The sequence below is a fragment of the Neodiprion fabricii genome, chromosome 7 (genome assembly GCF_021155785.1).
Source record: "Neodiprion fabricii isolate iyNeoFabr1 chromosome 7, iyNeoFabr1.1, whole genome shotgun sequence".
Classification (NCBI taxonomy): domain Eukaryota; kingdom Metazoa; phylum Arthropoda; class Insecta; order Hymenoptera; family Diprionidae; genus Neodiprion; species Neodiprion fabricii.
In genome coordinates this window covers 23,641,404-23,664,569 of record NC_060245.1, presented here as the reverse complement: position 1 = coordinate 23,664,569, position 23,166 = coordinate 23,641,404, and the positions used below count along the sequence as shown (strand labels likewise).

The 23,166-nt window shown below is 43.3% G+C and overlaps 1 protein-coding gene across 2 annotated transcripts; it reads right to left on the bottom strand.

Annotated features, from left to right (window-relative positions):
* Positions 1 to 588: 588 nt before the first annotated feature.
* Positions 589 to 23,083, bottom strand: LOC124186795 (cilia- and flagella-associated protein 91). 2 transcript variants are annotated; one of them, XM_046578801.1, is made up of 5 exons: positions 22,298 to 23,083; positions 21,793 to 22,096; positions 11,363 to 11,641; positions 10,507 to 10,679; positions 589 to 3,384 (listed from the first exon to the last, which is right to left on the bottom strand). In XM_046578801.1, exons 2-5 carry the CDS (start codon positions 21,863 to 21,865, stop codon positions 3,238 to 3,240), a joined length of 672 nt encoding a protein of 223 aa, XP_046434757.1. In that variant the 5' UTR covers positions 21,866 to 22,096; positions 22,298 to 23,083; the 3' UTR covers positions 589 to 3,237. The 2 variants fall into 2 exon arrangements, with proteins under 2 accessions (XP_046434757.1, XP_046434758.1); XM_046578802.1 differs by having other exon boundaries at positions 10,507 to 10,652; positions 21,793 to 23,077.
* Between the last annotated feature and the right edge of the window lie 83 nt (positions 23,084 to 23,166).

Below are 23,166 nucleotides of genomic sequence, written 5' to 3'. Positions count from 1 at the left end.
AATGACCGTAATTATATCACTAAAAATGCTCGAATTCCCGCAACTCGTTAACGTTCACATGTTTTCTTTAAGTAAATCATTTCTGCTTGTAAAAATACAAGCTTAAAAACAAAAAAAAATGAAACAAAAAAATTCAGTTTTCGCAACTGCAATTGGCAAATTTTTCCACGGCAACGTGACAAATTACGCGATGTATATATATCTAATTTATTTAGTGCACGTAGCGCCTTAAATTTGTTTTTGAGATTACATAGAAAATCGTTACGCGTTATTCACCGTAACAAGTAATGTATACGTGTATTGTGTATATATATAAATATTTGATACATAGGCATGCGTGTGTATGTATAATATGTAGAATATTGTGAGTTCTTAGGCCCGCTAAAAACAACATCGGCTTAACAGTGTAAGAATTCATAAGAGTGCGACAGGTGCGCAGGCATGGCACATAATGCATAATAATTTATGTATACAGTAATTATGCAACAAAGTTTCCAATAAAGCGAACGTGGCGATAATTGAATAATTTGAACAGGTACGAACTAAGGTTCACAGGTACTGGATATATTTCGTAACACGGGTAGAACAGAAAATTTTCCAACTGCGTACAAGAGATCAATGCAACGAGAAATAAATTATTAGACGCGCTGGCGTTGAATTGTTTTTTTTTTCTTCTCTCTTCATTCATCGATTAACCAATCTTGTTAATCACAGAAGAGTTATCATTTTTTTCCAATTTTTTTTTTTCCTCTCCCAATGTTAAACGTACAAGCGGTGACAATTGCTCAACAAATAACAATGCATAGTAATCAACAATCAAGATTTTTAAAGAACAACACTGACGTTAAGCAATTGCAAAGCAATTGCAATGCGACGCTGGGCTAGAAAAATACAATGCTAACCACAAGTCAATTAATCACTAATGAATTAATTACCGTTGTTTCGTGTTTAGGATGTTTTTGACATATATAAGATATATCAATTTTATTTTCGACTATCAGAAGTTTATCGCTTTAGTGTAAATTGGAGAAAATCGCGGTTACGGTGTATAATAATAATAATATATGTATGTATAGATACTAGGCTGCTTTTTATACAGTTATATATGTATAATAATTGGTAGATGTAGGTATAATATAATAATTATGTGTATCAAGTGTATCGGATGATTATACAGTACATATAAATGTATATATATAAATATATACACACACACATATACGATGTATAATCATATATATATAATAGGTATAATAAAATTGCGTACAAGGGAGGAAATTAATACCGCGTATATAATTCACGTATTACGGGAGTATGCATTGTATATAAATATATATATAATAAGTGTACCCAATTATCTGACGGGGCAAAAACGATTATTAGTACAACTTTCAATCAGTGATTATCAAATGTTAACGGTATCTTCGATCAGGTTTGCAGCCCAATTTTTTTTTTAAAATTAGCGGAATCATATTTTATTCCTCGTATTATTATTACTCTCGGTATTGTTTTACGGTCGTTATTATAATACGACATTTATAGTTTTTCGTTAGTTTTCATCTTTCGTTTTTCTCAGCTAGCGAATTAAACGAATGAATGACGCGCGGACGTGAAAACGGCCTGTTTGTAAAAATAATAATAATGATGATAATAATGTTAATAACAACAACATTAGCGATAATAATAACAGACACCGAGCGAGATCGGCGCCTGGGATATAAAATGTAATATTTTTCAATGTAATACGTGTAATATATCTCAATTTTCTCATCTCGCTTATTTTTCCTTCCTGCATTAAGTACCGTGTTATCATTGTTATTGTTATCATAATTATCATTGTTATTATTGTTAATATTTCCGCTCACAGACTTCTCTTTATATATTTTTCGTATTCCTATATCGCATTATAATTGTACGTGCCTCGCAAACAAAACGAAGCCCCCTAATTGATTTGAGTATCGAATTGACGCTAAATTTTTTTTTCTTTTTATCACTATTCTTTTTTTTTCTTTTTTTTTCGTTTTCTCAGCTCGTTATAATTTTTCCCCGTGTTCATAGTTTATTCATAAACGAGTTTTCTTCGTTTCAATACGCATACGCAATGCCTTTGAAAATTTCTTCCTTTCCCTGTAGCTTGTAGAATAATAATTACTATATAATTATAACTTCTACGTATTTATATACTAATCTTGCGTGTATAATATATTATACCTATAATGCGTGAGTAACTATATTACAAAATAAACTGTACGGAAAAGTGATTCTGTATCATTCACTTCTCACTTCTCGTTCGATCCCCGTTTTACTGTAATTTTGTTAAACGTAAATCCTGTATGTTAGGTACGATTGTTTTTTTTTTCTTTCTAATAAACGACGTACATGTTACCTTGACAAACTTAAAAAAATTAGGAAAAGAGAATAAATAAAAAAAAAAACTAAATCCGCAGCAAGTCTTAACGATTCAGTAGGCTTGAAGATATATTCCAGTTTTTGATAAAATTCTTTTAAAAATTTTCTTCGCCTTCAATTGAAAATTATAACAAAATGTAGGTTCTATTTTCTATCATGTGTATATATTATACGTATATTATACCTCCCCGCATCTAAGAACCACACACATATTTACGGTTTTTATACCGCGTAATTATATAAGTTAGATTAGTTATTATGTAAAATATGCACTTCTACATCGTTGTTACGCTGTACGTATATATATAATAATAATAATAACAATAATAACAACAACAATACGTGACGTACGGTTCAATTAATAATCAGAAGTGATTTGATAAATTGAAACGAGGGCCAAAAATAAAAAAAAATAAAATAAAACAGAAATAGGAATCGTATATGTAACTGAATTTATAATCCGTTAGCGGTTAGCGTTCGCATAACGGGTTGTTCGTTTTTCCGTTCCAGCCAGCGCCAATAAAATCCCACTCATAATACCGCTGTATTTACATTAGACGCAGGAATGCGTGTCTCGCAGTTTTCTTTCTTTTTTTTTTTTTGGTTTTTATTTGTGGGAAAAGAAACAGTAGATCTTCTCTCTCTTTTTCCCCACGACGAGTTACCTTCCGGGATTTTTTTTTTTTTGCGGTGGCTTAGAAAAAGGATAAATTTTTCGTTTTTAATTTTTTTTTGTTTTTTGTTTTTTTTTTACGTTTTATCTTTGCTCTTTGGTTTTTAAGTTCTTCCTGATTTTTCTTCCAGCCCGTGTACCTTCGGTACTTTCGCCTACTTGCCAGGCTCTGTTCCTCCGACTGCCGGCCCGTCCTGGCGCACTTTGTGACCCCGGAAACTCGCCTGGATCTTTGTTGCTGCCTTGTGCAGATCCGGATCTGTCAAGTCGATGCTCTCAAGTTCGTTCAGCGCGTCGTTTACCTGAAAGAGGAAAACCGACGTTCCTTATGGTTCGATCTGAAGATAATACTATCGGTGACTCAATTTTGTTAATCGAAACAAAGTCGCGATAATAAGAAGGCTGAAGACAAAGTGAAGTAAAAATAGTCAAGGTATTTGACGATTTTTTTGTTTTTTATCTTTTTTTTTTTTTAACTATCCGAAACCCCCCCCCCCAAAAAATCAAGCTCAAACAATTTGTGAGGAATTCGTTTATTTATTTTTTCTTTACGTGATTCAGTACCTCGACATTCTCGATCGAAATGATTGTATTCTTCAAACCTTGGCTTTTATCACGTTTATCAGTTCGAAACATTCCTGTAAAAATCTTCGATTAAATATAAAAATGTAAAACGAGCAATAATTTTTCGGAATAAATAATCTCTGCACAGAATTTCACCCTTGTGTTATTCCTGTTTTGCATTCAAGAGAAGATGCGACCTACATCGAGCCGCGTATAAACTTTTAGGAAAAGTTTGCGAGAAATTGAAACGTAGATAAACGTATGCACATACGTACGCAGGGAAACAGGTTAAGGGGGTATGAGAAACTTTTCACTCAACATTATTCCACGTTTCGCAACGACGCGACGCGACGCGACGCGACGAAGACATCGCGTTGGCTCTGTACGACCTACCTACGTAATAATACAGCGTCGTATGCTCATTTTGCAAAGCATGGTCGTGCGATGTGTACACGAATACATTACCTCCCTCACTCCGGGATGCAGCCAGGCTATTTTCCAGCCACGGACGGGGCCTTAAATTAATTAGCCAATCAAACGAAGTGGGCATAATTAGCGAAGATGAAAGCCGCGAACAATTCGCTGCACATGCACACAGTGTTCGCCTACAATATCGTCGTCGTTGAAGAGATCGGAAATTATTCCGAGGGTCAAAGAACGTACTCGCGATCCTGCAGCAGGGGCTGTGCTTTTACCCGAGAGCTGCGCGATATCACCGTGATTTGAATCCGAATCATCCCTTATGCATGGCGGACCTGCCGGAGATGATGAAAGTCCTGACGCTTACCGAAGCGCGAATTTCACCCTAATTTGCAGAGTCCGTCCGCTTCGCCGTTTCTTTTTTCGTTATTCTTTTTCCATTCTGACGAACCGCGCAAAGATCGAAGGTAACGGAATTTCTGGGCGCGTCTCGCCGCCAGGATTCGTCGAAGAATAACGAAATCTCGTCACGTCTCGGACACGTGACTTTTCGCAAATCGATCCCGCAGCTCGGAATTCGCGAAATCCGTCAACCCTCTTCTACTCTACCAGCTTCGCGGATTGTTAGACTGCTGAAATGAACAAACTCAATCACTTTCTCCGCTCGTTAAACGTTTGCTGTATACAGAGTCCGTAGCGGTGGATAGTGAGTTAAAAATAAACGACGCGTCTCGTCTTAAGTCCGTTATTTTTTGGTCATTCTTACGTCGAGTACCGGCTGTAATAACGCTCGACTAATTATCTCGTTTATCGCCCGGGAATAACGAGCCGCGCTAAACAGCGTGTCGTATTCGCGAGAGGATATGAATTCTAACCGGGGCACTGGGTCTCGTATCATTGAATAAACACGAGAGGTACGCCTTGCTGGTTGTCGGCCCCGAGGGGACAGGAGATTTCGGATCAGGGAAAGGCCTGCATTATTCGCCAAATATCAAATCATGTTCACCGCGAATCCACGTTTCATACCCAAGGTCTGGGTCTGGGTTGTCATAATTCGTACGAACGTTGAAAACCAGCGTCGTCGGCACGATTCTTATACCGAATAGAAAATGGGCGCCCCGAAATTTATCCAAAGAAAAACAACAAGAATTGTCATTATTAATTACTACGTGGATCAGAATCCAGAGAATATTTTCTCACTCTTCTCTGTCTTTTTTTTTTTTTTTTTCTACAGACAGAAATTAGTTTGCCTGCAACTTTGTCATTTTTTCTTTTCTCATTTTCTTTCGTTCTTCTCGTTAACGCGTTTATATCAACGACTCGGGTTTCTTCCGTCAATTTTTTATTTTTTTTTCTTTCTTTCCTTCTTTATTTTTATCTTATCAGCTTACAGCCAGCAACGGCGTACCAGATTATCGGTAATTAAATAATTTCCCTGCCTTCTAGGCTTTCCTTCCGGCGTCGTCGTATATAACTGCACATCACTGTAGGGGACGATTGGCAAGAAAAAAGACGAATTTCCGTTCTTAGGGGTGATACCGAATGGAAATTATATCGGAGCGTAATTTCAAGTCTGGGACTGAATGAAAGCCGCAAGAATTCGCGTTCGAAAATCACAATAAAATTTCCGACTGCACTTGTACGCTGTAACCGAGTGTCTGCATCGGTATAATATATGTATAAGGCGTAATTGGCATACATATACGTAAATATATGTCAATGCATATACATTATACGTGTGAAACTAATGTCAAAGTTGCTAATAATAGCCGGCGTTGTGCTGAAATTATCGATCCCACCCCAGCGGAGCGGAGAGAGCGCTCACCTCACCCCGTTTCACCCCCTTTCGCCCCCTTTCGCCCCTTGAGCGTCCGGCCCGTGCAGCATTAATTAAACAGGTAGACAGAGTGTGAGGCGAAAGTAACATCGGGAGGGAGGGCAGGTGTGCATGTGCGAAAAAAGGGTGGGTTTCCGGTTTCGCGCATCGGCCGAAATACCCCCGAGAATCGAACCCCGGCCGTGTTTTATAATTATCTACATTTTTTGTCGAGACTTTTCTACACGCGTCCCGTTTTCCTTTTCGCGAAATGGGAACCGTTGGAAAAAAAGCTCCGGGGAGGGCGGGAAAAAATGTAGAAAATAAAATAGAAAAATCAACGAGTAATCGACTCCTGCGAACCGCACGAAGGCCGCCTAGAAGCGACTGTAGATCGAAGGATCGTGACTGATAAGGATCGACAAGCTCCTGTTATATCGTGGCAGGTTTTTATTCACCGGTTTGTTATTATTACCCGGCAAGGGCGCAGAAATAACGTCCGAAAATATTTGATTTTTTTTAATCAGTTTATCATCTCGTGATATTTTCAGGGGCGGGTAATCGCTTTTTGGCTAACGATTGGATCGCGTTTTACACGAATAAACGGGATCGGGTTTCCTTATAATTATTGACAAATTGAATTCTAACATCGCGAGATTGCAGTTCCGACCGAGGCTTAATTATTCCACTGCGATGCCTCAGGATGCGACATATTTCGGGGGCGGTGTTGAAATCTCGAATTTTAAACGTTCCGAAAGCACCGAATTCCGAATTTCTTGCACGCGTATCTTAGAATAAACAAATCAAGCTTTTACGAAACATCAAAGTTTCGAATGGTATGAAACCCGACGCTCAAAATTCCGAGAGGATAAAATGCGAGAGTGAGAAAATTTAAAAATCTGAAACACCGAAATTCCGAATGATCTAAGACTTTCGGTTATTCTCATTTTTCTACGCTGTGTGAGTATATTTTAATTTGTCGGGATTTCACTCCATTCGAACTTTACTTTTCGAAACTTTGCTCTATCGTAACTTGAATTTTTGGAATTTTGCATCCCGGAACCTTGAGCAGTCGGCTTTCCGACGATTCGAAACTTTGTTGTTTCGTAAAAGTTTGATTTCTTTATTCCAAGTTTCGCCATGAAATAATTCAGAACTAGGCGCTTTCGGAATTGCAACCCCGCCCCAAATTTCTCACCACCCGTTGATTCTGATCCATCGTGCAGAACAAACATCCTGCACCCTCTCTCGGGATTTATAACACTCGGCCTCGACTTCAGCTGTGACGAGGCTGCAGCCAGGGAGAAACGGGATTGTATCGATCAGGCCATACCTTGAGAGGGCTTCTCATAAATGCTGATTCGTTTGCAAAATATTTCTGCACCCTGCGAGGCGCTCGCCATTGATATTTCACAGATTGGCCGAGGGCGAGGATATCGAAAGCTGAGGAGAAGGTTCGACGGTCAGAGAATGGATTTGCCATCTTTCACCTCGGATTCGAAGAAATGAAAATCTTTTATTGGTCAATTTTCATCATCAATTTCCGTCGTCGCCGGATGAGCTTAATTTAGGGGTGCCGTCTCATCAGCCTGATCAGCGGTGATAAATAAATCCTTACACGGTTTGGCTGCTTCTGATTGACGCGACGCTTGATACGTGTTTAAAACAATAGCCGAGGGACTTTGGAGCTTTGTTTGAGTCTCGGGGAACAATGGAGTGACGTTAAAATCAATAAAACCTTGTGCAAGCTCTCGGCTCGCGGGACCCCGAGGGCGGATTGATGTTTTACTCATTGTCGCACTGCTGCACTAGTCGGTCTTATTTGCCACGGCGTGAAGGTTATGCGGAAGAAAATGCCCCGTGGCGTGCAATTCCCTGTGAATTATTAACCCCGTGTGCGCCTAGGCCGCTTGTACAGAGCTTTTAACCCTTTAATTCACGCTGGTACGCTCGGCGTCCCACCTTTGTTTTTTTTTTTTTTTTGGCAGCTTATTATTCGTTGAACTACTTTTTTCGTAACAATTGCCCAGTTTTTTAGTCCCACATGGCCTCTGAGATATTTCCACGTTTAAAAAAATTTTAAATTTATTTATCCGTTTATTGTGAAAATAGGAAATGTAAATAAATTTCGTAATTCGTACTTTACCACGAAAAAAAGCATTTTCTGCTAATCTACACGCTAATTTTTACACGAACTTAGTACACACCAGAGAACTTTACAGAGTTTGCGTAAATTTTTTTCTCTTCTAGTCTTTATCTGCCTGACATTTTGAATTTTCAAATTTCGAATTCCGATTCGTAATCAGTGACCCAGAAGGCACATGTTTCAAAATTTTGAGTGAATCCTATGTAAGGAAAAATGTGTGAATGAACGAGTTAATTGTTTCACGCCCCAAAATTGACGTAATATCTTTCTCTACTCATTTCCTTTGGGAAATATTATCATAACGTTCGGAATTTTATTTTATTTCACACGGCAAACGATCCTCTCTCTTTTCTTGGATTTCGTCCTTAGAGCGGCTGGAGTTCGAGATTCTGAAGAGAGCTAGAAAGCTGACTCCGCTGATTGGAGTGGCTGGCCGGAATTCGCGCGGCGCACTGCACACGGATGGGCTTGTTTTTTTTTTTTTTTATTTCGTTCTGCTCTCTCTCTCCCTCTCTCTCTCTCTCTCTTTCTGACTGAGCCAAAAACTGGAAGAAGGCGGGGAATTTCGCGAATATATTTTTCCCAACATTGATCTCCGACACCTTATGCCGGCTGCCAAGAGAGTCGTTCAAACGCGCCGCGCCGGAGGCGGATGTTGGAAAATTATTCCCTTCGCAATCTCTTTGTGAGAATGGCTGCCTGCCATCCCCGGACTCGGGAAACTTTCCTGCGCCGCTTCGCCGGCCTAACAATAGCCACAAAAGGACCCGCAAGCTGAACGCCGAGTGAGAATCTCGAACGTTTCAATGCAATTTCAAAGACTCGAACGTTGTAGGTACCCACGTGCCGGTGTAATCACTTTTCAACACTTTAATCGAGACGTGCAGAGAATTTTTTCCCCTCAAAAGGTTCCGCCTTTTTCATCCCTCCGTTGACTCGCATTACTCGAATTTTCTTCGACTACTATACACTGTAACGTTGCAAGCAATTGTTTGTCCGACTTGATCAAACACTTACGTAAGACGACGGGACGAAACTCAACTACCAATTTGCGCTAGAGAAAGAATCTGATCGCGTTGAACAAACAGCGGTAACTCAACACCCACGACGTTGCAGGAATAACTACCGGACAGCTTGCTCTGTCAACCGCCAGTCGAAGGGGAGGCGAACTCGGAGGGAAGTTGTATTTTTTAGGGGATCGATGAAACCCGGATCCCGCCCCGAAATTCGCGGAAGTTTCGTATCGGCGGTAATTCAGGCGCGAGGCGTGAACGTCGATATGTGAGGAAGGAATGGCGATATGATAAAAAAAAAAAAGAAAACAGTAATAATAATAATAAATAAGGGTGGAAATCGCTGGGAACGTTCACGCCTACCGGCCCTCGAATAGGGTTTTGTTCGTTCGCAAGGAAGCTAATCGGTACCAATCGATCATCCAACGCTCACTGACTCGATAACCAAACGCACATGCATAAGGGCTCGTTGAGAAGAGACGGAGCTTCGATTGGGTGCTGTTTGCCCGAGGATATGTTCCGCTGAGTTTCACCCTCGCAGAAAACCACGTACGCCAGTTTTCCGGCGTTACGGTTATTCGCTTTCTCTTAAGAAAATCTGGTTCATCGTTGTTTGTTTTTTCTCGCCGTGAAAAATTGTGCGTTAAATTTATATTCGGAGTCTGAAAGCACAAACCTTGCAGTGCCTTACTCGCGCTCCTCGCAACGCACTGGATGAAAAACGCAAATTACGCGGGAAAGAATTCGCGGTAATTTGTGTATTCTGACCCCACCGCGTTCTCAGGTACTGTATCTGAAGCTCCCCAAACTTAGTTATAAGCAGGGTTTTTCGCCTGAGAAAAAACTCCTCTGCCCGTGTTTGTAATTCGGAGTGAACCGGCATCAGCCTAAAGCCATTCCGACAACTGGGGAATGCCTGAAATTTATTTTTCTTATATCGAGTGAAGAAAATTGTTCAACCGCCGAAAATCGGCCCACTTGAAAAGTTTCAATCGATACCATTTTCAATCGCGATGATGAAAATTTGTGGAAAAATTCAGAAGCTCAGAGACCGATGGCTGGAATGGGTGTACCGAGTTTGGTAATAATTCACTGATAATCGCTGGACTTATCAGCCTTTCAAGCCGTAAACTGGACGCCATATTGGAACCTGGGAAAGGATAATGCTTTGATACACGGTACACGCATGAATATTACAACAGCACCGCGGGAAAGGGATGGCTGTTTAGATCCGGGCACAGCGCGTTGATACCGTCAGACGTATTTCGACTGATCGAGTAATCCAGGTAATCTACGCATCTCGTAAGCGGAAGCTAGTATTCAAGGAAACTGTAGGGTATGGGCTAATGAGGGATTACTCCGTGGTTTATACGTCGCCTCCGCCAGTCCTTATCGAAGGTGAGGCTGCAGAGCCCGGAATCTTTGCGGAGCGATCTGAACGTAGCCTTGCCTTCACTGAACTCACCTTCTGGTCGATTTTGTCCGCCGTTTTTTCTACGAACTGTTCGATCGGCTTGATCGCCGCCGAGGCAGCCGATACGACCTGCTGCTCCTTCCTCGACATGTGACCACGGAACGACGCCTGGATCTTGGTAGCAGCGTTGCAGAGTTCTGGAAAATTAAGCTCATTTCTTACGCCTATGAAAGTACGGGGAGTGAGTTCCGCAACGAATAACGGATAAACAAAAAGGATGACGAGGAACCAAAGATAATACAGGTCTGCAAAAAAAAAAAGAAAAATTAATTTTTCAGCTGCATGGGATGTTTCTGTTGAATATCAAGTTTTCGAGTGTGCTGAATCCGAAAATGACTCCCATTTCCCTCCATCGCGTACAATATTTTTGCAATATACAACGTGTTTGTGTAAAAAAAAAGCGTAACAATAATGAAAAGTTACCATTTCGTTACAATGAACTAAATAATATTTCTTATAAAATGAAACAAACAATTCCGTCGTGAAATTTACTTAATATGAAATCTTTTCTTCTTCTTTTTGATACCTCGCCGAACACACTTCCGATTTCCACTTTCTGTTTCCCTTATTCTTGAGTATCACTCTAATACGTATTAAATGAGAGTAAGAAATGACTTTTGCATAGGATTTTTAGAACTAAGAAGAGGATACCAGATCTCGAGTTAAACCGGAGTTCCACTCTAAGTGAAATTACGATCACGAGTTAAAGAAAAAACCTGACGTGATGGAATTTTCTTAGTACTTCCCCCGATTTCAGTGAGTGAAAATCTGTAATAAACAGTACAAAACCCTGTGCACTTTTTTGCTTGCAAACCTGTATTATGGAAAACAGCGCTAGTCCTCTCACCCTTGTCATCCGCCCGGAACTCCTCGAGTAGCTGCTCCTGCGTTGGTTCCGCGTCGTTCTGGCTCTGCGGCTGCCTCGTTCCGCTCTCCGGTTCCTTCATGCTCTTCCTCGCGTGGTGGCCTCGGAACGCGGCTTGTATCCTGGTGGCAGCCTCGTCCTTGTCCTTCTCGTTCTCGCCCTGACTCGCCGCCTCCTTATTGGCCTCGGCCGATTTGCTGCTCGCCTCTTCCGCCGCGGCAGTTTCGTCGGTCCCCGTCCCTTCCGTCGATTGTTTGATATCTGGGGAAGAAGAAGAGCGAGCCTTAGCCTCGTCCTTAGGTCCGACCTTTTACCCCGGAGTTCTAATTCGTATTTATGAACCGACCCTGGGCTTTTCAACCCGTATTTTTCTCGTCGAGTTCCGTGAGCCAGGTCGCGAGGTCCTCTCGGGACCTTTCCACCCCCACCCCCTCTGCCCGCCGAGCCGAATATCCAGCCTGGATGAGCATGTTCCAGAGGAGTACAGACCCGGGACGGAAGTCGTAAATATATTTATCGCGATCCGCGATTCAATCTCGTTATCTCGATCACGGTACCTGTAATCCGTTGGCCTGTCGAATTACCGCACTGGAGATGGAAAGAGGCCTGAACACCGTGCGAAGCCGAGGTATGAAAAATTCAACTCCTCAAAATTAAACTTCTTTATCGCCGCGATGTTTCCGACCATTTTTTTCCGAGGTGCTTTTCTACGAGAGGAGAAAAGCAACGTGGAAGTGAAGGAAAGCCGAGAGATTATCTCACGTCCGTACCGCCGGGAAAACTGGGTCTCAGTATCAGCTGTCGGCGCCCGGAGCTACCGCGAGTGTCGTGGTGTGTCTGTTTTTGTTTGTTAGCATCCGCCCTTTGTGTTGCTATTGTTGTTTTCCTGGTACGGAAAGTCGAATCCCAAGTTTTCCAGGTCACGCTCAGACTGCCGCGATCGCGTGTTTTCTGTAAATGAGTCCGTACCGCGTTTACGAGTACAAAGTCCAACTATCCTCCAGAGCCACAACGATCAAGAAACGAATAATTAAATTACCGCACATTTATTACTTGTGTATTCTGGAATCCTTAGTCGACTGATTCTGTCGACAATTTCTCATTGTCATATTCTCGAAATTACGAGCATACGTTGTGAATTTCTAAATTGTTCGTTTTCTCCGCCGAATGTCGAATTAGCCGACACGCTGCACTTGAGAATTATAAATGATCGTAATTTTGTTTTTCGACGGTGAAAAATGATGAAATAACTTTCAAACGACGCACTCAGATGGCAAGAATTCAACCGTCTAGGATCTGACCAAATCCCACCTACGATTATGATAATTTATCAGTATTTTATGATTCCAATTGGGCGCCATTTTGCAACGGCAAATGACCGAGGGTAAGAAAAGTTTCCCCGTTACTATACCTGGGTGGGAGGCGCCAAGTCTTGCGATAAGAAACGATTGCCTGAGACGACACAAATCTTCGAAGAATAATGATAATAATGAAGTTGAATAGCGCCAGCGGTGGAAAACCGTTCGAATATCAGTGAATCGGTAGTTTTGGGCAGGCCGAAGTTTACGAGAAGCGATGGGGACAATTTACACGAAGCGGAGGTGACAATTAATCCGAGGTCTTTCCGCGGGTTGGTGTAGTAGCATAGTGGTCGTGGAGGTCAGCGAGTTGCGAGGTACCTACGTGCTCCTTGGATCGATCGAGGGACATGGAAGAAGAAGTCGGAGCTTTCCAAGTCGGAGCTTGAATTCATCCATACCCGGAAAGTTGTCGGAGGGTCGCCAACGAGAGTTTGTCGCGAATCAAGGATTTGAAAAACGGCTTTGAGTTTTTCGGCCGGTTCTCGTTGACTTGACGGGTTTTTCACACACGCACACACACACACACATATATATATATATATATTTCTCGGTTCGATATTAGCGCCCGGGCAGCCGGGTCGTTAATCTTATCCAGAAAGAGAGGGGCGGGCCCCGAAGAGGAAGAGGAAGGTAAACAGCGATATAGCCTTCCCTCCATAATGCTCCACAGCAGCTGGATGTTTGCTCCCCGCACACATGCCGGTTAAATTCGGCGTGTGCCAGTGTTCGCGCACTTATAAAATGGCAGAGCTCAACCCCCGCCGCACCGATTCTATAACCCCGAATTTCAATGGTAGCTCAAATTAATGACCTGTTTCTCTGTGTTTTTTCAGGCCTCTCTTTCAGCTTCCGCGGCACTTAACGCCATTGATGTTGCTTCTAGGCGTGCAGCTATTATAAGGGGAGGGAACGGTTACAGGCTCCGGGAAATAAAGTAGATAAGTAACGGTCGAAGGAGGGAGTGAGGCGGTTGTCACGAATGCGATAGCAGAGATTACGAATCAGGGAAAACCGCGACTTCTCTTTCAGAATAACCATCAGACTGGGAATCACGCTCGTTAAACTGTCAATTTAAAACCGGAAGCAGAGATCGTCATCCTTCCCAACGAAATCTGCAGGAACAGCAACGGAGCCGTGTATTTGAACCTCAAACTTCGTAATTTACGTGGATTGAAAAATATACCGACTCCCGTAGATAATCGCTGGCAGATTATACAGTTCTCGGAGTTCTCCGCTCTCGTTCTAGTTAATCCAGAAGGTATATAACTTCGTTTCATTATAATCCCTGCTCGATTCCTCATATCTAACCAAGCCATATTCATGTCGAGAGTTTCTTACTCGGGAAAGTTTTGATCTCAACGCGATACTACGGAAGTACAGGTTCACCTGCACCGTCGCTCGGGGACAATTTTGCATATAAATTTGACGAGGTTTCAGTCTCGAACGTGCGGATGTGAACAATCAAACACGCCGAGCTCATTGTTCCAGGTTTGTATCTTGCTCGACGACGTCACTCTGTCTGATCAGAAACCGATGAATGCGTCGCATTCGGCACGTCTAAACAGAGTGAAAACTAACCCCCCCCCTCTAAACCTGAGCCTCCTGTCTCCATTCGGAGCTAAATGGGTCGTTGCAATTTAATCAGATCGAATAAAACACAGAGGGAGACAGCACGAGCTGCCTGACGAGGCCTTTGCCCAGTGGGATTCCAATTTTGATACTCCCAGCATGTTTCTCAGGCGCGTCTTTACGCTCCTCGTCAAAGACCCGGTAAAAACGTGTTAAATTCTGTAACGTTGTTCGATTTCATATGTTCGCTGTTTGAGAGAAGAATGCTTTAAGAATAGTCACCGTGACTCACAGTTAGTGCGAAAAAATTAGAAGAAAATAAAAATCAGGTAGAAGCCAATGCAAGGGCGAAATATTTTCCACCGTGTTATTATAGGTAGCGGATCAAGGATCATTCAGGATTACCTGCACCGTTGTGACGCAATTAACGATAAACGGACCAGACGGCGATCCGATTATCTTCAAGGTAGGGCCTGCGAACTCGAGTGGTTTTATGTATGACATACACGATGATAAAATCTAATATTAGTGCGCGTAAAAAAGCATGGCGAATTTTATGGGGGGAGCGATAAAAACGCGGCGTGCCAAAACCACGCGATGGGGTCTTTAATTTCGCGAACAATTACATGACGGGTACGATGAGAATCTTTTCCAACAACTATTTTTGACCCCCCAAATAACTTCCCATCAACTTTTCCGTGTTCGCAGTTTAGCTTCTATCAAGCCAAAGCGAGACGCCCAGGCTGCCCGGGCTTGGGAATTCGATAATTACGAGTCCGGAGCGTCGGGAATTCAGTTACAACGCTACGGTGTGGACTGAAATTTTGCAGGGTGGAATAAAGGGTACAAAGGGATGTTCGGGGGCGACGTTGGACCTCATCGACTGCTCTACACTCGAACGATGACGAAAACTCAAGGGTGAGATTAGTCACGATCACTCTTCGGGTTCGACATTGAGAGGGTCTTACCCCCCCCCCCCCCCCCAAGCATATCGCGCCCATAAGTTACTCGTCAGATTTCCAAGCCCGCGGTGAGGAAAATAGGGAATGATTGATGCGCCCCGGAATCGATTCGGTCCGAAATATACCCAAATTCAAGTCTCGATCATCCCCGTGGCAACCGCCAACTCCTCTATTTTTACCCCGAAAATCCGGGATGAGTAAGATCCTTAATTTAAAACAAGGCTATTTATCTCGCACCTCTTTTTTTTTTGCCCTCGTCTACAAAGAAAGTGCGACAGGACTATATGAAGAGTTCCATTTTTTTCATCACTTCTCTCGAATATATTTTTAAACGAAGAAACAATAGTACCAGGTGACAAATTGGTGAGAATAGAGAGAAATGAATAAAAATGAAGAAAAATTAAAAAAAAATGGAATTGTAAACAAAGAAACATGAAGTAGGTACTGAAAAATTACAGAGTTTTTTTTCCACCTTTCTTCTACTTTTCCTTTTTTATTTGCTAACCAAGTCATCCCTCCTCGTGAAAAACTCACCTGACGATGCTCGCTGCACCCGGTGTAGGATCCCCTGCACGACTGACTCTCCGGCGTCGCGACGCCCCCTTTTATACGACCCCCTCTCCTCCCCCGCCCCTTAGGGTCTCGCCGTGGGCCGCGAGGTGCGCGCAACCGAGGACTACACTCCAGCCCCTGCGAACCGCGAAGGGTGTCTCCGGGTGGCCGGTGACGAGCTAGTTTTTTGCCTCGGCCAAGCAAATTTCTAACCTTTTGCCGAGGTACCAACAACCATGGGCGAGCTGCTTCTTCGTCACCTCCGCGACGTGGTCGCGTCGATCGCGTGGAAAGAGAAGCGCGCCAAGTGTAGGTATACGCGAGAAAATTAAAATGGTTGGCGAAAAATTATCTTCGAGATGTCTGTAATATATGGGAGAAAGAGAAAAATGCCATCACCTTTTACACGACGTTAAGGTGGGGGAATCTGGTATTTTTGTTGAGGATTTCGTTTTTTTAACTGCATGGGTATATATTGGGGTGGTTCGTTTCTAAATTTTTTTTTATCAATCGAAAAATTTGAGAAAAATACTACAAAAAAATTGTCGTAAGACCTGGAGGAAATAGAAAAATATTTAGAGGACGTTACGGATTATTGTTATATTTCTTACTTATTTCCAATTAATCATTCTTCATAAAAATCAGTACCGAAAACGAAACAGGGACATTAAGGTGACGCGATAATCCTATTTCGGCAACGAAAACTATCATCCAAATTTCTCCGAGACGATTAATCTGTGACAAGAAACTGTGAAATTGTTAGGCGCATTTGACTGTTGTTTGGCGAACGATTAATTGGACCGTGGTACAAAAGAAATAATCTAACATATATATGTATATACATATACAAGTCCGAAAGGTGTACATGTAAAAAAATCAATAAAAAATATCACAATTAGTAGCGACCTCTAATTATTTTCCTACCTCCTCCAGGTTTAACTACAATTTTTTTCAGTACTTTTCTAGTGGCAACTTTAAAAAAAAAAGAAGTTGAAAAATAAAGATACACCGAACTACAGACTGTACGACTCGGCGCTTAATATCCGCACGTAAATTCACGGCATTCTGGTTAATCGAGATTAATCTCGTGCTGATTGGTATACTCGACAATTTTTGCGAACGAGTAGCAGCAAAAACACTGACCAGCTATGTAACTCAGGCAGCTGTGTAATTGGGAATTGGAGGAGGCGCACAATAGGAGGAAGGCACGTGGCTGACGGATCGAGTCTGGGTTCATTCGTGACAGGCTCGTCGAGGAAGCCTTCCCATCTGCACATTTTCTACCCCAAAACTCCTCGGCGTTCGTTTCTTGGCCGGAATGACACTCCCTCAAGACGTATAGCACGCGAAAAAGTTTGACACTTTTATTTCCCCACTCCCACCACGTCACCAGCTCTGAAATATTCGGCCTTTTTCAATCCGCCTGTCATCCTCCAGAGTTCGCGCCGAAATTACTTGGACTCGGTCCTGTAAAAGTTTGTACAATTTTTTCCTACGTAGGATGTAGTTTCGTGGTAATTCGATATGACAAACTGTCTTCTTCGACGACGAAACTGATTTCGGACCATTTAATCGCACAAACTGAAACAATAATCTTACCGACTACTCTGTCCAGCTTCATATTTGTTTTTCTTGAGTTGGGGTAAAACTTCCGCCGGCGCTTCACCACCGATTAATCGTTTGGGTGGCTCCGACTGGCCGTGAGTAAGGCAGAAGCGAACTAGAGGAGGGATGAGTGCGTTCCCTGCATTACCGGCCTGCGATGCGAGCCCTTACCCACAAAAGCTCGCAAGCTCCGCACGGATAAAGCTCCGAGTACGTCGCAGGGCTGTATATAAATTGAAAGTTGAACAACGATTTCCCAGTGATGGAATTGATCCTATCGTGAGAGCGATTCCGGCAAATTTGATCGACGCTGATCGCTGCCGTCGATAAAACAGGGCTGCACGTCAGTCGGTAAGGCAGGTCGAAACGGAAGAGCTTGCGAGAGGAAGGAAGGGCGGAAAAGTCGCGCGTGTGTCTCATCCTCATCTCGGGAACGACGAACCGCCGTGGAGAGTCCGGAGGGGAGATCAATAAATAAGGGAATAACCGGAGAGCTTTCGGCCTCGAGGCCCTGGACGAGGATCTGCGCTCTCCGATTCAGATCGGGCTTTTCTCGGGCGCCGTAAACCGGGCAGGTAATTGTCGGCGAGGGCTCTACGCCAGTACGATCCCTTCAACCCTCTGGCGATGCGGGCACGCGAACCTTTCCCGAGTTCCGGCAGGAAGCTCGGATTTCGAAGGGATCTACTCTCGAAATTGAAAAAGCGCCGGACGGGATCGCGCGGAAGATTACGGGAACTGGGAAAAACGTGAGACGACTTTTCGCGGAACTTTTTTCATTTCTCACCGCGTCCTTTCCATCCCCCGGAAGAGAGGGAGGATCAAGGTTTACAAGCTTTTTCCCACAAATCATCAGAGCAAACTTGGCGTAACGAGTTTCAGGTTCTAATCCGGTTTTAATTCCGCTTCATCAGATTCGAGCAGTCAACGGAAAAGGATCGCGAAGGTAAAGTGAGCCGTTGGGGGGGGGGGGGGGGGTGACTCGAAGGTCGGCAATAATCTGTCGGATTTTACTGCAGCCTGCAGGTGCATTACGATCACGTTTGGAGAAGTTTAATTGGACAGCCCGTCTCTCAATTTTCCGACGTCCCTTTATCCCCTGCACGCGAGGCGCGTGTACGAGTTTCGTTTAAAATTATCCATCGCAATCAGCGGTAATCGGCGAGTGGCGGCGTCGTTGAAAAGGCAGTCAGGGCTTTATCTCGAGGGTGCATTACGAACGCAGAGTTGTCCTGGAACTAGACTCGCGTTTCTCGATTTTATACGCGCTCGACACCGACCCGCCGGAAAATCGATACATCCGTTTCGTCATCCTTGCGTGCAATGTGTGGGTGGGTACGTTCACGTACCGGTTCGCAGGTTCCATCCACACACTACATTCGTACTTGGGTTAAACGTGTGATTCTGCCTCTGGCCAGTGGCTTACAGGAGCTTCCATGGCTCGTTGACTATCGATTTTTCACCGGCTATCGCCGGCAGCGCCGAACCCTCTTTTTCCAGTCCCATTGTCAGAGCGATTTCCATGGATCGCGAATCCCTCGTAACACGGGATGGAGGAAATGAATAATTGTCGGCTTGAAGAAAGGGGGACCGAGTCGACTTGCACCCCTTTGTTCGAATATTTTCCTCGAAATTCCCTTCCTCTCTTATTTCTTCATCTCGTATTCGATCACCGAGTCCACGATTACGGATGTGAAGCATGAATATACATCCGCGGAATCGCATTACCACCAGCGGGGATGGTTCACCATCTTTCTCTTCAACCCTTTTGCTTCAATTGTCACGATTCCCAAGTGGCTCGTATGCCATAGATAGAAGCCGCGGCCCGCAGACACCACAATGGTAGCCGTAGCAACGGTGTTCGTGAATATACATCATACATATTTGCACGTTCATTTTACTGGATAGGTACGAATTCACACGACACATACACATGTGCGGTAGGGTGGGTCGTATCTTGACTTTTTTTATTTTTTTTTTCAAGGTGACACTATCAAAATTTGTGACAAATACCGAAAAAAACGAACTGTTGTAAAACCTGGAGGAAGTAGGAAAATGTTCAGAGGTCGCTACCAATTATTGTTATATTTTTTATTTATTTTTATGTCTACATCTCACGGACTTGTATGTACATTAGTTTATTTTTTTCGTATCGCGGTCCAATTGATCATTGTTCACAAAAATCAGTACCGAAAACGAAGAAGGGACAAATTTTTCGAGTGACATCTTAAGAACAAAGAAAGTTAACGAATGAAACACCCTGCTATACATGTGCGCGTACATCCGTGTCCAACACGCGTAATGACATACCTACTTTGGTCTCGTACTCGTAAACCAGCACACCTCGCCACCGGGTAACATCTACCTAGTTCGCGATGTGAAATTTATGTATGCATAAGCTATAACTGGCACAAAATCGCGGATCTGTCTTATATCGCTATGAGCTGTTGAAGGAGGTCGAGTCGGCACGCGACCTCGGCAATTCGCAGGTCCGTACAGGGTGGTTCACGTTCGGCGGTCTGGGTGGCTCGTAAAAATCCGGAACGAAAGTTCCTTTGGAGTATCTTCGAGGGATGTACGGCTCCCGAGTTACGGAATCCAGAAGTTCGACCAATCGGAGAGCCGCCTTTGCGTCGTCTGCTCGGCCGTGCAGCTCCGCGATTGGTCAACTTCGAAGCTCCGTATCTCGGAAACTGTTGGCAGCTCGAAATCCGCGTAAAGTAACTTTCATCCTGGTTTTAAGAGGGGAATCAGATCCGAATCACCCTGTACCCATCCGCGAGAAAGTAACGATGCTAATTTCACATGAATATTAAAGTATAATTTTGATTCGTCGTCTACCTACGCTACACGCTGCAGTAAAGGGCGATGCTATCGGGAACACCGGGTGTACGAACAAACTGGTTGTACACTTATATTGTGTATAAACTGTGCTATACACCCTCTTCGCAGATCGAACCACCCTATCGCAAAATTATCGCAACTCGACGTTAGCTGGTAACTTTTTTTTTTTTTTTTTGCGAAGCTGTAACGGCCATTTTACGATGGCGAAAAGCCACTCGCATACATCGAGGAAAGCTATTGTATATATTTTGTGTTCAACTTGGACGTCTCGACACGCGTCTACCGCTGGCTATAGGAAGGCGTTATTTGAGAATGGCGTAGGTTCGCCGACCTGTTCGCGGGGAATCGATCGCGTTATCAGAAGCTCTGTCTTCTCTTGAAATCGCGGCCGCTCCCCGCTTCCCGTCTACTGCAAAACCGTATCGTCGTCCTTCCGGAACGCGACGCGGGGATGATCCCCCCCTCTGTTCCGAATAATAATCGAAAACAAGCGATCTAATTCGAGGAGGTAAAAATCAGTTTCAAGAATGCTCTCAGCCACCCTCGAGAGTGAAAAAACACCGACCCATTGGACAGACAGAGAACAAAGGCGAAGAAATACCAGCCGAGCGAATCGGCGCGCCGGCAATTACTCTGATTTGAATCGATCGATTCCTCAACAGAGACGCGCAACAGCTCGTGTTTTATTTCGCCTGTAGCGTGGGCTAACGGCTCGAATTCACGTAACCCGATCGCTTAAAAACACACCCAGTTTTTCCCCGTCCGAATGACGCCGAATTACACTTCTTTTCCCTTCCCTCAGCTTTGGCTTTTATTTATTTTTTTCCTGCCAACCCTCTTCGAAAGTCTCGGTTCATTTTTCTTCGCAAAATATTTGCACTGCTCGTCAACTCGGCAACCCCTTAGAGAGCGTAAGTTCAGCAACAGGGCGAATACGAGGGGATTAATCATGACTGATTTGTTTTTCGCCAGTCCGGATGGCATGTTTATTTATTTACTAGCTTAAACACGGGCAAGGCCCACTTGCACGAACCGTAGGAATACCCACCAAACAGGCTTGGTAGTCGTAGAAGTCAAAGATCAAAACTAAAACCACAGATAAAAGGCAAGGCAATGTCAAGAGGGACGAGAAGAACAGACCGTAGAAAATAACGAAGTCGAGCACAGCCTGTCAATCGAGCGTGGAAATATCAATGTGACAGTGCGATGGATAGCCTTGGATAAGAGTTTACGTGTGCCCAGGAGCCAGACATTGCGAAAATGCAATTCTCATCCTCGCGTGACCTTACACTCAACCTTTAACGTCTCGAACACGCGAGGTAGGCAAAGCCTGGCCGGCTTGGAACGGAGTTGGTGGGACTTGACAGACCCCCTCGGGAAGACGGTAATTAACGAATACCAGAAAGAAAAGAGCGAGGAATAAGCGACGACGGGTTAGAAAACAACAAAAAGGAGTGGGGAAGGAAATCAATCCTATCTCGTCGAGGGATGGATAAGGAGTATCGAAATATTTACTCACCCCCGTTCTTCGAGTCCTCTTTAGCCTCCTCGGCTGTTGGCTGAACGCTTTCCTTGCTCGTGTTACATCCCATCTTGCACGTCTCTCTTTTCTCTCACTCCTTCAGATTATCTACCTGGTACAGCTGCGCAGACTTTTCACACACTTTTGTTTATCTCGTTTATTTTTTTCGCTTTTTCGTCGTTCTCTTTATTTTAAAATCAAAATTACGAATTTCCCTTCGAGCCAATGTTACATTCACTGCTCGGTATAAGAATAATCTCTCATTTGTTATACGGTTGAAATATTCTGCCACGCTATTCTTCTACATCAGTCGAGAATGTGAATATTAATTTATCGCGTCGCGACAATATCGATACCTCGTAAAAATATACGGAATATATCGTGGAAAATATGTATGTGGGTACGGTTATCTCAATACGTATATATTATACTTTATAAAAATATTACAGCAGACAATTGATCGTGTATATACTCTGAGGGTTGTAGTTAACGATTATTATACCTGAGACGGACGTGTTCTGTGTTTTACCACTTGGTCTTTTAACCTGTGCGGTACGCGTTGGATACTCGAAAATCTAAACGAAGACAGTTTCGTTTGTTAGATTATACTTTCGTAGCGGTGTGTACTTATTCCTCGAGGAACGCGAACTGGTCAACAATTATCTATAATCACCCGTGCCTAATTAATTCCACGATAAATAACGGCGTAAACGACGATTCAAACTTTCACAGCTTTCGCTTTCGCAGTTTGAAAAAATTAAATTGAAAATTGGTCTCTTCTTCCTCTCTTTATACTTTCCGTTTAATTCGTGTCTGATTAAAAAATATTAATTACTCTACGAAATTTTTGTGCAGGCTGTGCCGTTTTACCGGTAATTGTTGCGTTACTTGGCTCTTGCGACGTTGATTACTCGTACAATCGACAGATTAACTTGTTAATTACGCACGAGGGACGACTCACGTTCAACTCGCACTAACAATATGTTTTCTGCAAGATAATATCTCTACGATTTGCGTAATAAGCGTTTGAGCTGAGTTCTTAATTTTTGGAGATTATTTTTTTTTTTTTTTTTGTTCAACCCCTCACTTTTACGTTATAATATATATAATACGAGGCTTTAAATTTCTAGTATCAAATTCCGTCGATTCGTTTCTCGTACAAAGAAATTGGACGATTCCTCGATTTCACTCCTATTATCGGGACTATCGGCTAATCTAAGCTACACCTTCGGGATCGACATTTGAGAGATGGTTCCCGTCGGCGGCACGGGGCGTACTGACGACCCTGCCCTTGCGTCGCGACGCTATACGCCGCTGGTTGGTGGGATCTCCGTTGAGCTGGCACCACGACGACGGAGAATCAAAATATTA